This window comes from Halyomorpha halys, unplaced genomic scaffold, assembly GCF_000696795.3.
Source record: "Halyomorpha halys isolate HHAL.00 unplaced genomic scaffold, Hhal_1.1 Scaffold640.1, whole genome shotgun sequence".
Classification (NCBI taxonomy): domain Eukaryota; kingdom Metazoa; phylum Arthropoda; class Insecta; order Hemiptera; family Pentatomidae; genus Halyomorpha; species Halyomorpha halys.
The window spans coordinates 127,857-140,143 of record NW_027115902.1 but is presented as its reverse complement, the minus strand read 5'-3'; the positions used below and the strand labels follow the sequence as shown (position 1 = coordinate 140,143).

At 30.0% G+C, this 12,287-nt stretch overlaps 1 protein-coding gene and 1 non-coding gene across 2 annotated transcripts in view; one reads left to right on the top strand and one right to left on the bottom strand.

The window, feature by feature from the left end:
- LOC106684981 (uncharacterized) overlaps positions 1-10,103 on the bottom strand; it is a 27,382-nt gene extending 17,279 nt beyond the window's left edge. Inside the window, exon 1 of the mRNA XM_014427385.1 lies at positions 10,024-10,103. Within this exon, the coding sequence (XP_014282871.1) occupies positions 10,024-10,081 (58 nt within the window). The 5' untranslated portion in view covers positions 10,082-10,103. The remainder of the gene's footprint in view (positions 1-10,023) is intronic.
- Positions 10,104-11,953: 1,850 nt separating this feature from the next.
- On the top strand, positions 11,954-12,058 carry LOC112211039 (U6 spliceosomal RNA). Its single transcript, XR_002945413.1, has one exon. It is a non-coding gene; the product is annotated as a U6 spliceosomal RNA (small nuclear RNA).
- The last annotated feature ends 229 nt before the right edge of the window (positions 12,059-12,287 follow it).

Genomic DNA, 12,287 nt, shown 5'->3' with positions numbered 1-12,287 from the left:
AATTTTAAGAAAGATAAATAACTTTGTAACAATTGTTTTGTATTTTGTTTATTAGCCCTAAAGGAGTCCTACTTTTTTAGGCCAAAGGAAAACTGAATTGAGTATAGGTGGTGAGGTAAAAGAGGGAGTTACATAAGGGACAATAACATCAAAGGGTTAACGGAAGATAGACAGGAGTATAAACAATACTAATAAAATATAGATGTTTATTGCCCGAAATGAGTAAAATGCTCAAGGCTACACCTCTTCCAAGTTAAATTTATCAAGAGGTAATAGATCTAATACGGAGGAGCAGGGTGGCACCATGGCTAGGCGCAATGCTACTAACTCTAAGGACCCGGATTCGAATCCGGCTGACTAGAAAATTGTTTTCTGTTACTCTCTAGCCGCGAGTCAACCCTGTGTGTTCTGGCGTCCACCCGGCCTCATAAATCGGGTACCCTTAATTGGGTAAAAAACTGGTGGTCGAGTGTGATTCTGACCAAATCACCTCCTTGTACAACCTTGGTCTAGTAACAGTACTCCATACAAAGTGATTGTGTTGATACAGATTTTAATTTTTTTTTAATAGATCTTATTCACAAAAATGGTGTTTAGTTTGGTTTAAAGACTGAATAATTTAATTATTCATTTAGGAAATTTTAAAAAGTATCACTGTTTTTGACAAGTTCTAATTTATAAATCAAAATAAATATATATTTATTTTTATTCATTATTAAATCCTAAAAATAATTATTAAAAAAAAAACAATTAAATTATTGGTAAGCAAATATTTGAACCGTTTCAACCTTTGATGAATATTCAAAATATTAATCAGAAAATTTTACTGTAATAAGAACTATCTACTATACAAAATTGCAATTCATATAAATATATTATTATGTATGGAGAAAACAGTAATTATTGTGTGCCATCAAGGGGCACATTATATTTAATATACAAATTGATAACTGAATTATCAATATTTATATTGTAATTTACTTAATCAATATGTTATGTTATGTTCATGATTTCTATTGCTGACTGATATCAATGATCAATTTCACTAATGTTGTAAAGTACAATTTCAAATCTGTCAAAATTATAAGCAAAATTTCTATTTCTAGGATACAATTAAATAAAATAATTTTTTTACTTGAAGATATAAAATTTACACAGTGAGATTGAACATTCAATATAGTCAATGCTTACTTTGAAAGTCATCTAAACTCAAAATTGTTGACTTAAAGATATTATTTAACATGATTGGGATGTATGTTTAGTTTACTTTAATTTAAGAATTAAAAAAATTGCATAAATTATGGATAAAGAAAATTTCTATAGCATTTCATATAAATTGTTAGTTATATTTATTATGAAAAACTTTTTTGTTGTTATTTACTTTGGTTTTAGTGAAATTTATTTTTTAACATTAAATATCAAGCAAGAAGAATAAAGAAAAATATAATTATTATACTTATCACAATTTTATTTTATATATTTTTATATATATTTCACAATATTTGAATCAATTTTCAAGAACCCAACATTTGAATTTATTTCTAATTATTTATTTAAATTCTGCTTATTACCTGCTGTTTATTTACTTAGGCCGATGTTTTTTCCAAGTAAAAAAGCATAAGGAAATAAGTACATTAAACAAAAAAAAAATATATATATATATATTTGACCGTAAAAATTTAAATATAAGTAGATGGTCAGGGTTGCGGTCAAAAAAAGAAGAACAAATAGTTTAAAACTATTTTAATGTCCGACGTTGCGCCCCACTTTGCAGGGCTTCAAAAGGTCTGTTCAAAGCGAACGGTTGAACAGGATTGGGATTTGTTTGGTGTTCAACCGTTCGCTTTGAACAGCCCTTTTGAAGCGCTGCAAAGTGGGGCGAAACGTCGGACATTAAAATAGTTTCAAACTATTTTTTCTTCTTTTTTTTAACCACAACTCTGACCATCTACTTATAATTAAACAAAAATATTTGAAACACTCCAGGAGTTGTTTTTATTTTAAAATAGATTATAGTATTGTGACGTGTTAATATAAAATACTTCAAAATGCAATATAATATATGCATATAGTCATGGAATATAAAACCAAATGAAGGAAAAATTATTATTATAAAATTTTACAATAATATAAACTTATTTTGTTATAAGTTTATATTATAATTATTAATTATAATATATTATTGTATAATTTTATATTCAAAAAATTTATGCTTAATTTAGTTCAATAGGTTTTTTCCCCTATTTTTTTTATTGTTAATTATATTAGTACTTTTAACGCCGTATTTAATATTAATTTGTAAATAGTGTTAATAGACGTATTTTTTTCATTTTAATTAAATTTCTATTTTGTATTTCTGTTAGAAGTGTGTTTTTATTTTAAAAGATCTTTCTTAGCTTTATATATTAATTATATTTTAAATTTTAAATGCATAAACAATAGCTCGTAGGAATTATTTTTACCAAGCAACAAGACAACTTTCTACAGATAAATATCAGTCCCCCCTGTCTCCCTGTCTCCTTTGTGTAGTTCACTAGACCCTATCTGCGTAAATTTTTATTAGAATGCTGTATGTACAATCGTATTTTTTTTTAAATTAATTTGAAACTGCACGTCAATTTCGACTATTACAGCACTTACTTGACAAACGGTCTAAACTTCCAACACATTACAAAAGACTGATCACCATGACTATAATAAGGCCAATCTGGATATATGTAGTTGAGCTTTGGGGCTACTAAACCTTCGAATTCCTCTCGTATCTAATCCTTACAATCCAAAATCCTTCGTAAAATCCTCAATGCTCCTTACTTTGTCACAAATAAAATCAGACATAAAGATAATGTTCCTTATGTAACCGATCTAGCCCGAACAGATATCACTCCTTTCATTATAAATTCCCTAACCAGTCAAACCCCCTAGTTTCTAACCTGGATCCTCTTCCATTCCTGACAATCCTCGGAGACGCCTGAAAAGAAGATGGCAACGTGACCTGCTAATGTCAAATGTCATTAGAGTGCTATAATGGGTAGTTTCTCTACACGCCTGTAACATTCCTTTTCAACTAAGGTCAAATTTATTGAATGTATTATATAATATATAGAGTTGTAAATCTCAATAAAGATATTAAAAAAAATAATTTAATAGTATTTACATAAAAATATATTTAGTTAATTTGATCTAAGGTCATAATAGAGTGATACAAACATGTGGAGAAACAACGCATTGGGGGCACTCTAATAACGTTTCAACATTAGAAAGTCTCGAATCCATCTTCTTTTCATGCGCCTGGAAGGAGGATTGTCAGGAATGGAAGAGTAAGCGAGGCTCGAAACCACTTGGTTCAAAAGTTTACAATGGAAGGATTGAAATCTGGTTCAGGCTAGGTTGGTTACATTTGGAATATTAATGTCTTTATGGATGATTTTATTTGTGACAAATTAAGGATTATTGAAGATTTTACAAAGGATTTTGGATTGTAAGAATTGGATACGAGAGGAATTCGAAGGTTTAGTGGAGCCTCAATTCCGTATGTCCAGATTGGCCTTATTACAGTCATGTAGATCAGTCTTTTGTTATGAATTGGAAGTTTAGATCATTTATCCAGTAAGTGATGTAATAGTTGAAATCGATGATCAGTTTCCTGTCTTTTCACTCTTGTGTGAGGATTCCAAGTTAGTCGTTTGTCCAGATGTAGTCCAAGGTAGCGGATCTGTTTGACAGGGGGTTATAAATTATAAACATTAAAAAAAAAAATATGACACCATATAATTTATTTTTGAATGCTGAAGAGTAATTTATTTTCAACTTAGTATTGAGTTTAAACGATTTAAACATGCCTAATATATAAGGTAGGGATAAAGTCTAGATTATCATCAAGATTTCCTGAGAAAGGTTTAAAAAAAAAAATACTGACTTTGGATCAAATGTTTATAGGAACAAGTGGGGGGAACGAATGTGGGATCAACAATTTCAATAATATTGAATTATTGTATTATTACAATTATCTTTTGTAATGGATTGAAAGTTTAGACCGTTTGTTCAGTAAGTAGTGTAATAGTCGGAATCCACGTGAAGTTTCCTGTATTTTCAGTCTTGTAAAATCCTACCAGAAAAAAACTCTCTGACTTTTCCGAACGAATAATATTCTCTTCAGGACCTATCTCGTCTCTGACTAATCGGAGTGTGCCCAACAGTATTTTTAAGTATTTTTTAAAATATTTATTAATTATTTTTTATTATATTTTATCCTGTAGGACAGTTTTAATTTAGGTTTTCTATTGTTAGTTTAGCTAAATATTTTTTTACTATCTGAGCCAGCTTGTTTTTGCTCTTTTTAAAGCTTTCCATGAGAAAAACATCGTCAATTTGAGGTGGCTTTAACAAGAGAAGAGCCTTCAATACAAAACTCTTTGCAATATTGCGGGCTAGCATTCCTCAGATCCATTAAGGGGTAAATCAGCACACTGTTCTTTGGATTGAATGTATGAAAAGTGTCTTTAAATAAATCTGATTGCGAAGGAAAAAAATAATGTGATGGGGTGCGCGCACAAAACTTTCACTTAACCCCCTTCCTTCTTATTTTGAGTTTCAATTAATTTTCGCACGTTTCAGAACAGATATTTCTAAATTATTCACTATGGCAATTTCTCGTATTAAATTTCCAAATGAACTTTAAAAATTACAGATTTCTACATTTTTAATAATATTTCTCTTAGGAAAAATATGACAGAAATATAAAAATATAACAAAGACAGATTTTTTAAAAACACGCATCTAAGCTCTGCCTGACTATTTCAATAGGATAAAAACTTTTTGAAGGGGTATTAGGATGAATGGGTTATGCTACGAATTTTAACTTTTAAGAAAATAAGGTTAAAATTTTGTTTGCTATTTTTTGAAGTGTACATCGTCCCTTCTACGTAAATAATGCATCATAACCTGCATGGGAATCAGTTCTAATATTCATTTGTAATTTTTGTTTATGCGTAGCTTTTTTAACCCTTTTATTTTGGGTTTTAAGTTATTTATTCTGATTCTTTTTTTTTATTTTTATTTTTTTTTATTTTTTATTTTTTTTTTTTTAAACAGATCGACTCTGCTATCGAAATACTTTCTAGATCGATAGGAACTACTATCACTAACAATACTTCACCAATGAACATAAAATAGTTTTAGAGAAAACAACTTACCTCGTCATATACAGGCATTATTAACAGAAAAACGTCGGGCAAGAGCGAGGTGGCATCGAACAAGATATCCCTCGGACAAAACTCATTACAATAAATTGACTAACAGACTAAAAGCAGAAATTAGAAAACACAGAATACAACATTTCCAGAAACTTAACAGAAAACTTAAATACCACTGACAAATCATTATGGAGAACTACTAAAAAATACAAATCTTTCAACCATCCACTTCTCACTGAAAATAAGACTTGGACACGATCAGATGAAGAAAAAACTCAAATGTTCGGCGAATACCTCTTCAAAACTTTTAACCCCCATCCTGATATCCTTAATCCAACCCATCTTGAACATGTTGAAGCAGTGATTACAATTCCACTCCAAATGACCCTTCCTCCTAATGCCTTTCATCCCTCAGAAATAATGAACATCATCTACCAATTACCTTCTAAAAAAGCTCCTGGCCACGATCTTATCACAGCACACATTCTGAAACAGCTCCCTCGTAAAGCCATTCTATTCCTTACCTATATCTATAATGCTACACTCCGATCCACCTATTTCCCTGACCCTTGGAAAATGTCTATAATAAAAATGTTTCCCATACCCTCTAAGCCACTTGAATATCCATCTTCCTACCGTCCTATTTCGCTCCTGCCCATTATGGGCAAAATCCTAGAAAAACCAATCCTTGACTCATATCATGTTATTCCTGATCACCAGTTTGGATTGAGAACATCTCATTCTACCATACTCATTCTACAATAAATAAATAATTAAAAAAAAAAAATTTTTTAAATGTATTTATGTGTTTTTTTAAATTGTTAATTAATGGTTGTTCTACTTCTGTGATTGCTTTGTTTCTTCTGTATTTATTGATAATTTCTGTTAATTTTCATAATTGATCAAACCTGTGTTGTGGATCTCTGAAGAGGAGAGGTATGAAGGAGTGCATTGAGAGAATTGGTAAATTGTTATTTGGCTTTTTGCGAGAAGGAGGAAAACAATATATATAGAAGAAAAAAATGTATTATTTTTAATTTATTGATAAAAATTGTTTGAAAAATGGTAAATTTTAATGTATGTAGTGTATATAAGTCCAGTTATAGATTGATGAGTACGCTGTGTGTTATAGTGATCCAATGTATTTAGGCAGCATGGGCACTCACATAAATCATTTTGCGAGACTTAGTTATTTCGATTCAGGGGACCTCACAACGTTTATTTCCACTAAAAACTCGAATTAGAAATTTCGCCCAATCATAATTCTTTCCCTTACTGTATGCTTTATTTACAGGTAAGGTAAAATCATCATATAATATATCAAGTTTGACTTGAGAATGAATTTATATGAGAAGATGGTCGAGATGCGACCAGTGGAGAATACAAATGATTAAAACTTGTATTATTAGTTCCAACGTTTTGTCCAACATTTCAAGTCTTCATCACGGCGGGATAGAATCATTTACTTTTAGTCAGAGTTAACGCTCTTGCATGAACTGTTATATACTCACCCTACCGAAATTCTGCCTAAAAAGTTGACATGAATAAAGTTCACTTATTTGTGTTCCTCAGAGACCGAGCCAGAAACAAATGCATCAAAAGAATTTATAAATCATTTAAATTAAGGTATAATAATATGAAAGTTTAATTTTATTTCAGCCCTTGGTTTTTAATGGTTTCCTGCATTAAGGACTCTATTCCAAAAATATTTGATTAAATAAAAAGGAGGTTAAAAGTTAATATTGGTATTTTATACCTAATTTGTATGTCATTAAAGAGGTTCATTTCATTTCAAGTTTAGCAGACATCAATAAAAATGAAAACCATTGCCTCAATTTTGTTTTATTTTTTCCGTTTCCTATTCTGATTGATCCAGGGAAATCTTAAATAATTTTTTAAATATTTATTTTCCAAAATTTTTGAAAACAATTTTTTAAGACTACCAAGATTCATAGCGTTCGTTCAAGTAAAAAATTCATTTCTTCGATAAATTTTTGTAATTAGACAATGATTTTTCAACAAAAATGAAAAACATCCAAAATAAGTCTATTTTAATAATTATTTAATATTATAATAAATTTTAATAATAAGTATAATTACATAATTAGCATATAAGTATATTTAAAATAAGTATTTAATTATATATATCTATTAAATAGTACAGTCATTATCAATACAAATATTATTGTTTTAAAAAATAGAGAAAAAGAAAAATTTTAAAATTGATGAAGTATTTGATACTATTTTAATCAATTTAACTGAAAGTAACAAATCACTTACATAAATTTATTTAAGAAATTCTCAAATTTTGCAATTTTCATTATATCACAATAATATTTTCATTAAAACGTTCAGAATAACCCAGAGAATTAGAAAAAAATATAAATTTAAGAACACATCTTATTTTTAATTTAATAATAACTGTATTATTAAATCTAACACTTATAACCTCAAACTTGGATTTGATAAATACATTGAAAAATAAATGTTAAATTTTTAAATAAGAATTAAGACAAAAGGCTGTCTAGTAACCAAAAGTTTATAGGGTATATAAAACAAATAAGTTCTGAAAAAAATTATTGCATTGTATCTACTACAATAATGTTTATTACAATATGTAATAGATAGTAAATAGATATTTTTTTGTTTTAATAATTTATTTATTGTTATTTACAACTGTATACATATATATGCATCAAGTAAATTTGCTTTAAGTGATATTATGACATGATACAATCATGTGGAGAATCTACCTATTGATAGAACTCCAAAAACATTTCTAGAGGAGAAGATCTCGAGGTCATCTTCTTTTCAGACGCCTAGGATGATTATTAGGTAATGAAGGAGAAGCCAGGCTAGAAACCAGTTGGTTTGGATGGTTGGGAAGTGCATCATGAAAGGATTGGTATCTGGTTCTGGCCAAGTTGGTAACATAAGGGACATTGAGGTCCTGATGGATGATTTGATTTGTGACAAAGTAAGGAGCATTAAGGATTTTACGAAGGATTTTGGACAGTAAGGATTGTATTCGAGAGGAATTCGATGGTTTAGTGGAGCCCCATAGCTTAACAAATAGATATTAAAATTAAATCTCAAACGCTTACAATAAAAAAAAAAATATTGTAAATGTCAAATCATTGTAATAAATTTAGTACATTTGTAGTACATTTTATGGTAAGTAGTTTTTTCACAAGTTACCAAAAAGTTTACAGGATTTTATCCTCGATTGCTGGGGTAGAGGATGTAAGACAGAAATTATCCTGTTAAAAAGGACTGTTTAGTCTGAGAAAAAAAAATTTACATTCAGTTTCTCCATTTCACTTTTATTTAGTATTATTCCAAAACTTGTGTGAGTTAGTTGTAATGAATAGTTATTAGTTATTAAATGTAGAATAGATCTGTTTATGTTTAATTTAGTTTAGTTATAATATTTAATTAATCTCAATTATTATTCCGTATATTTTACTGTTTAATAATTATTTAAGGATTTTATTTTTTAAACAAACTTTTTTTTTTTACTTCAAGAAATAAAACTGAAAATAATTAAAACAACTCTAAAACATCATTATTAATTAAATCTCAAGACTATTACCATTAACATTTAGGGAATCAATTTATTAACATATATGTGTGATAAATCAAATATTCCTAAGCCCTCTGAAGCCGCTTTAAGGGTTATATAGTGTATAAATATCAATATTTTTTTGTTCCTACTTTACGGATATGGCAGTAAATAAAGTACGAACAAAAAAATAAACGATCATTCGATTGTGATGAACAGCTAAATGTTTAGGATTTTCCCTGAAAGATTATGGAGTGATCTGTTGTTTTTTTTTCGGAAAACAAGTTATTACAAATTTGAGAATTATTCAAAATTATGCATTTTTGCCAGATAGCTCAAAAAGTATAGATTTTTTTCCACTAAAAATTAAAAAAACATAATGAAGATTTTAGTAAAGCAGGCCAAAAAAAAAATTTTTTTTTTAGTAAAAAGTAAATTATTTTAGTTTTCGGTAACGCATACAACCCTCGCATATCATTTTTCAAAGAAGTTAAATATTTCTATAAATATTTCACCTTTATTATTTAATTTTTTTTATTTCAGTGAGCATTTTTCATATAATTGTCCATAACTTCTCTGCATTTTATCCAAGCCACTCAGGAGTTTGTTGTATGTATGTTGTTATGTTAAAGTTAGTTCTATTTTTTCAAAAGAAATAAAAGGCAAAAATTTTGAGAATTCGTATTTAAGGGTTTCTTGGGATGGTAAAAACGAATATCAACTTTCACTCCTAAAAAATCTTTTACCACACTTTGATAGGTCAGTCTGTTTGAATTGTTTCAATTAGTACTATTATTGAATCACAATGAGGATTATTATTTAAGACTATTCATATTTTATGTAGTATATATATATGACAGTATTATAGATCATCAAATTGTCTAAAAAATAAGAAAAAACACCTAAATAGGATCAGCATTAACGATTATACACCAAATTTTGTATTTACCATTTATGTTACTATAGTTACCGTCTTATCAATTTATCTATACAATAATTGATATCAAAGTTTCTTCAATAGTGTTCAATTAATGCATATACTTCCTAAACTATAGCAATAGCGAAGCATTGACGGATCTTACTGTAGAACAATTATAAAATGCACTATAATCTCCTCCGATACATTGCAAAAACATTATTTTTCGGGATGATACCGCAATTATAGTTTAGAAATATATCATAATTCTGTTCTAAATTTGATTCGAACATAACACTCTTGAGACTAATATAAAAAATATCCTTGGGTTAAAGAAATGAGGAAAACAGTACCTTTGACGGTTACGAAGACCAGAAACACTGCCAGGACGATGTGACACACAGACGCCATGTCGGACTAAGCTGGAGTCGGCGGCCCTCCAGGCTGATATAGAGCTCTCGTTGGACAGTCGCCAGCGGAGGTGTCGTCGCCTGTCGGGGGGAGATCCGATCTACCGGTCCGTGGAGTAGATGGGGAGATAACGAATTGGCTGTACTTTGGACTAGATACAGAAATAGTCTTTTATCTGATCCTCGGGAAGAGTGTTACGGTTATAGAGTGAGCTGAAGGTACTCGACGAAGTGTGCATATAAATTAGGTTATAGCGGTCTCTGGGCCTGTAAGTTACACACATATGGCTAGGACACCTAATTCCCACAATTGAGAAAATTTTAAATCGACCAAGCAGTGAAAAATTGTGGCGATTTTTCGAACCACTATAACAGCCTGTTACTTGTACCTGTATTCAGCTGATATAAACCACGTATATGCTTTTAGAAGTTAAGGTAACCATTACAAGCGAGAAAACAATTGTTACATTATTAGTTGCCCGTACCAGTGCCATCTTTATCCCATACCTCTGTGATCGATAAATTAATTATAAAAAAATCAAGAATGAAATGAGAAGTACGATTTCTTCTCGTAATTAAACCTCTTGTAAATGATTAATGTTTCTTTCTAATATTTTTTAAGTTTCAAATAATAAATAAATTAATGATTTTAACTGCACTGTAACGTAATGATCAAAAATAACAGTTTGATGAACCTATATCAAATTTTGAAGGCCCCATACCTTAAAATGTTCACTTGGTTAAAGACTGCCTCGGACAATATATTGCACAATAATATTGCTAAGTACAAGATGCAATATTATTACTCAATAAGATAGCTTACGGCAGATTTTCCTGCTGGCATTGGTTGTAGCTTAATAAAAAGGAATGGACAAGCCCATGAAAATTTATTGAATGAACTAGAAATAATTGAATCATAATATAACTATTTTCGAAACTTTCTGCAACTAGCCAATAAATTATTTTATGAATATTATTTTTTGAGTATAGTTATACCTAAAATAAAAAAAGATAGTGGAAATAGGATACTACACTCACTAAGGGATAACATTGCTCTATTGACGTCAAACGTTTAATGTTACTGAGTCTGGTCCAATAGTGGTAGTGAAAGGCGCGTTAGGGCTGGTAGATAAGTATATCTTCCGATTTGGAAGAGCATAATGTGGAAAAATACCAGATAAACCATAATCATTTCTTCTCTTCTCTATTCTCCGTTTAACTACATGCCTCAAACCCTTATGTCTAGACTGCTTCTTTGCGAAGTGTAAATATATGTGTTTAAAAAAGCAGGTCGATAGAAGGAAGTGAAATGAGATTCGATCCATCTAACCAAAAGAAGAAATAGAGAGCTAAAAAAAAGTTCAAATTTTATCTTCTATTTAGAGTCAATTATATCAAATTTGTAAAGTTTTGTTGTTAATTGTGGTGGTAAGTCTTTCAAGTTTTGGCTTTATTATCAGTATGTCACAAATCAAGTCATCCATCAGGACCTCAATGTTCCGTATGTTGCCGATTTGGCCAGAAGCAGATACCATTCCTTCCATGATAAACTTCTCAACCACCCAAATCTTGTTTCTAACCTGGTCTCTCCTTCATTACCTTTCTCCTAGGCTTCTGAAAAGAAGATGGTCTCGAGATCTTCTTCTCTAGAAATGTTATTGTAGTTCTATCAGTGGATAGATTCTCCACATGTTTGTATCATGTCACTATGTCACCCCCAGCAAATTTACTGGTTGTATATATATGTATACAGTTGTAAATAACAATAAATAAATATTTAAAAAAAAAACTATGTCATATTCATTCACACCGTTTTTCAATTTCAAACTAGACTTCATCTTCCCGTTTTAAGCAAGTATTTCAAAAGTGATATGTACTCGCTTCGGCGGTACATATACTAAAATTGGAACGATACAGAGAGGCTTAGCATGGACCCTGCGCAAGAATTACTCTTCGTCGTAAACCTGCCGACTGCCCTACAGTATACTTTAATAATGTGGCTCTTACCCCTGTAGAACAGATTCGTTATCTTGGACTACATCTTGACAAACGACTAACCTGGAATCCTCACACAAGACTGAAAAGACAGAAAACTGCACGCAGATTCCGACTATTACAGCACTTACTAGACAAACGGTCTAAACTTCCAACTCATTACAAAAGACTGATGTACATGACAATAATAAGGCCCATCTGGACATACGGAG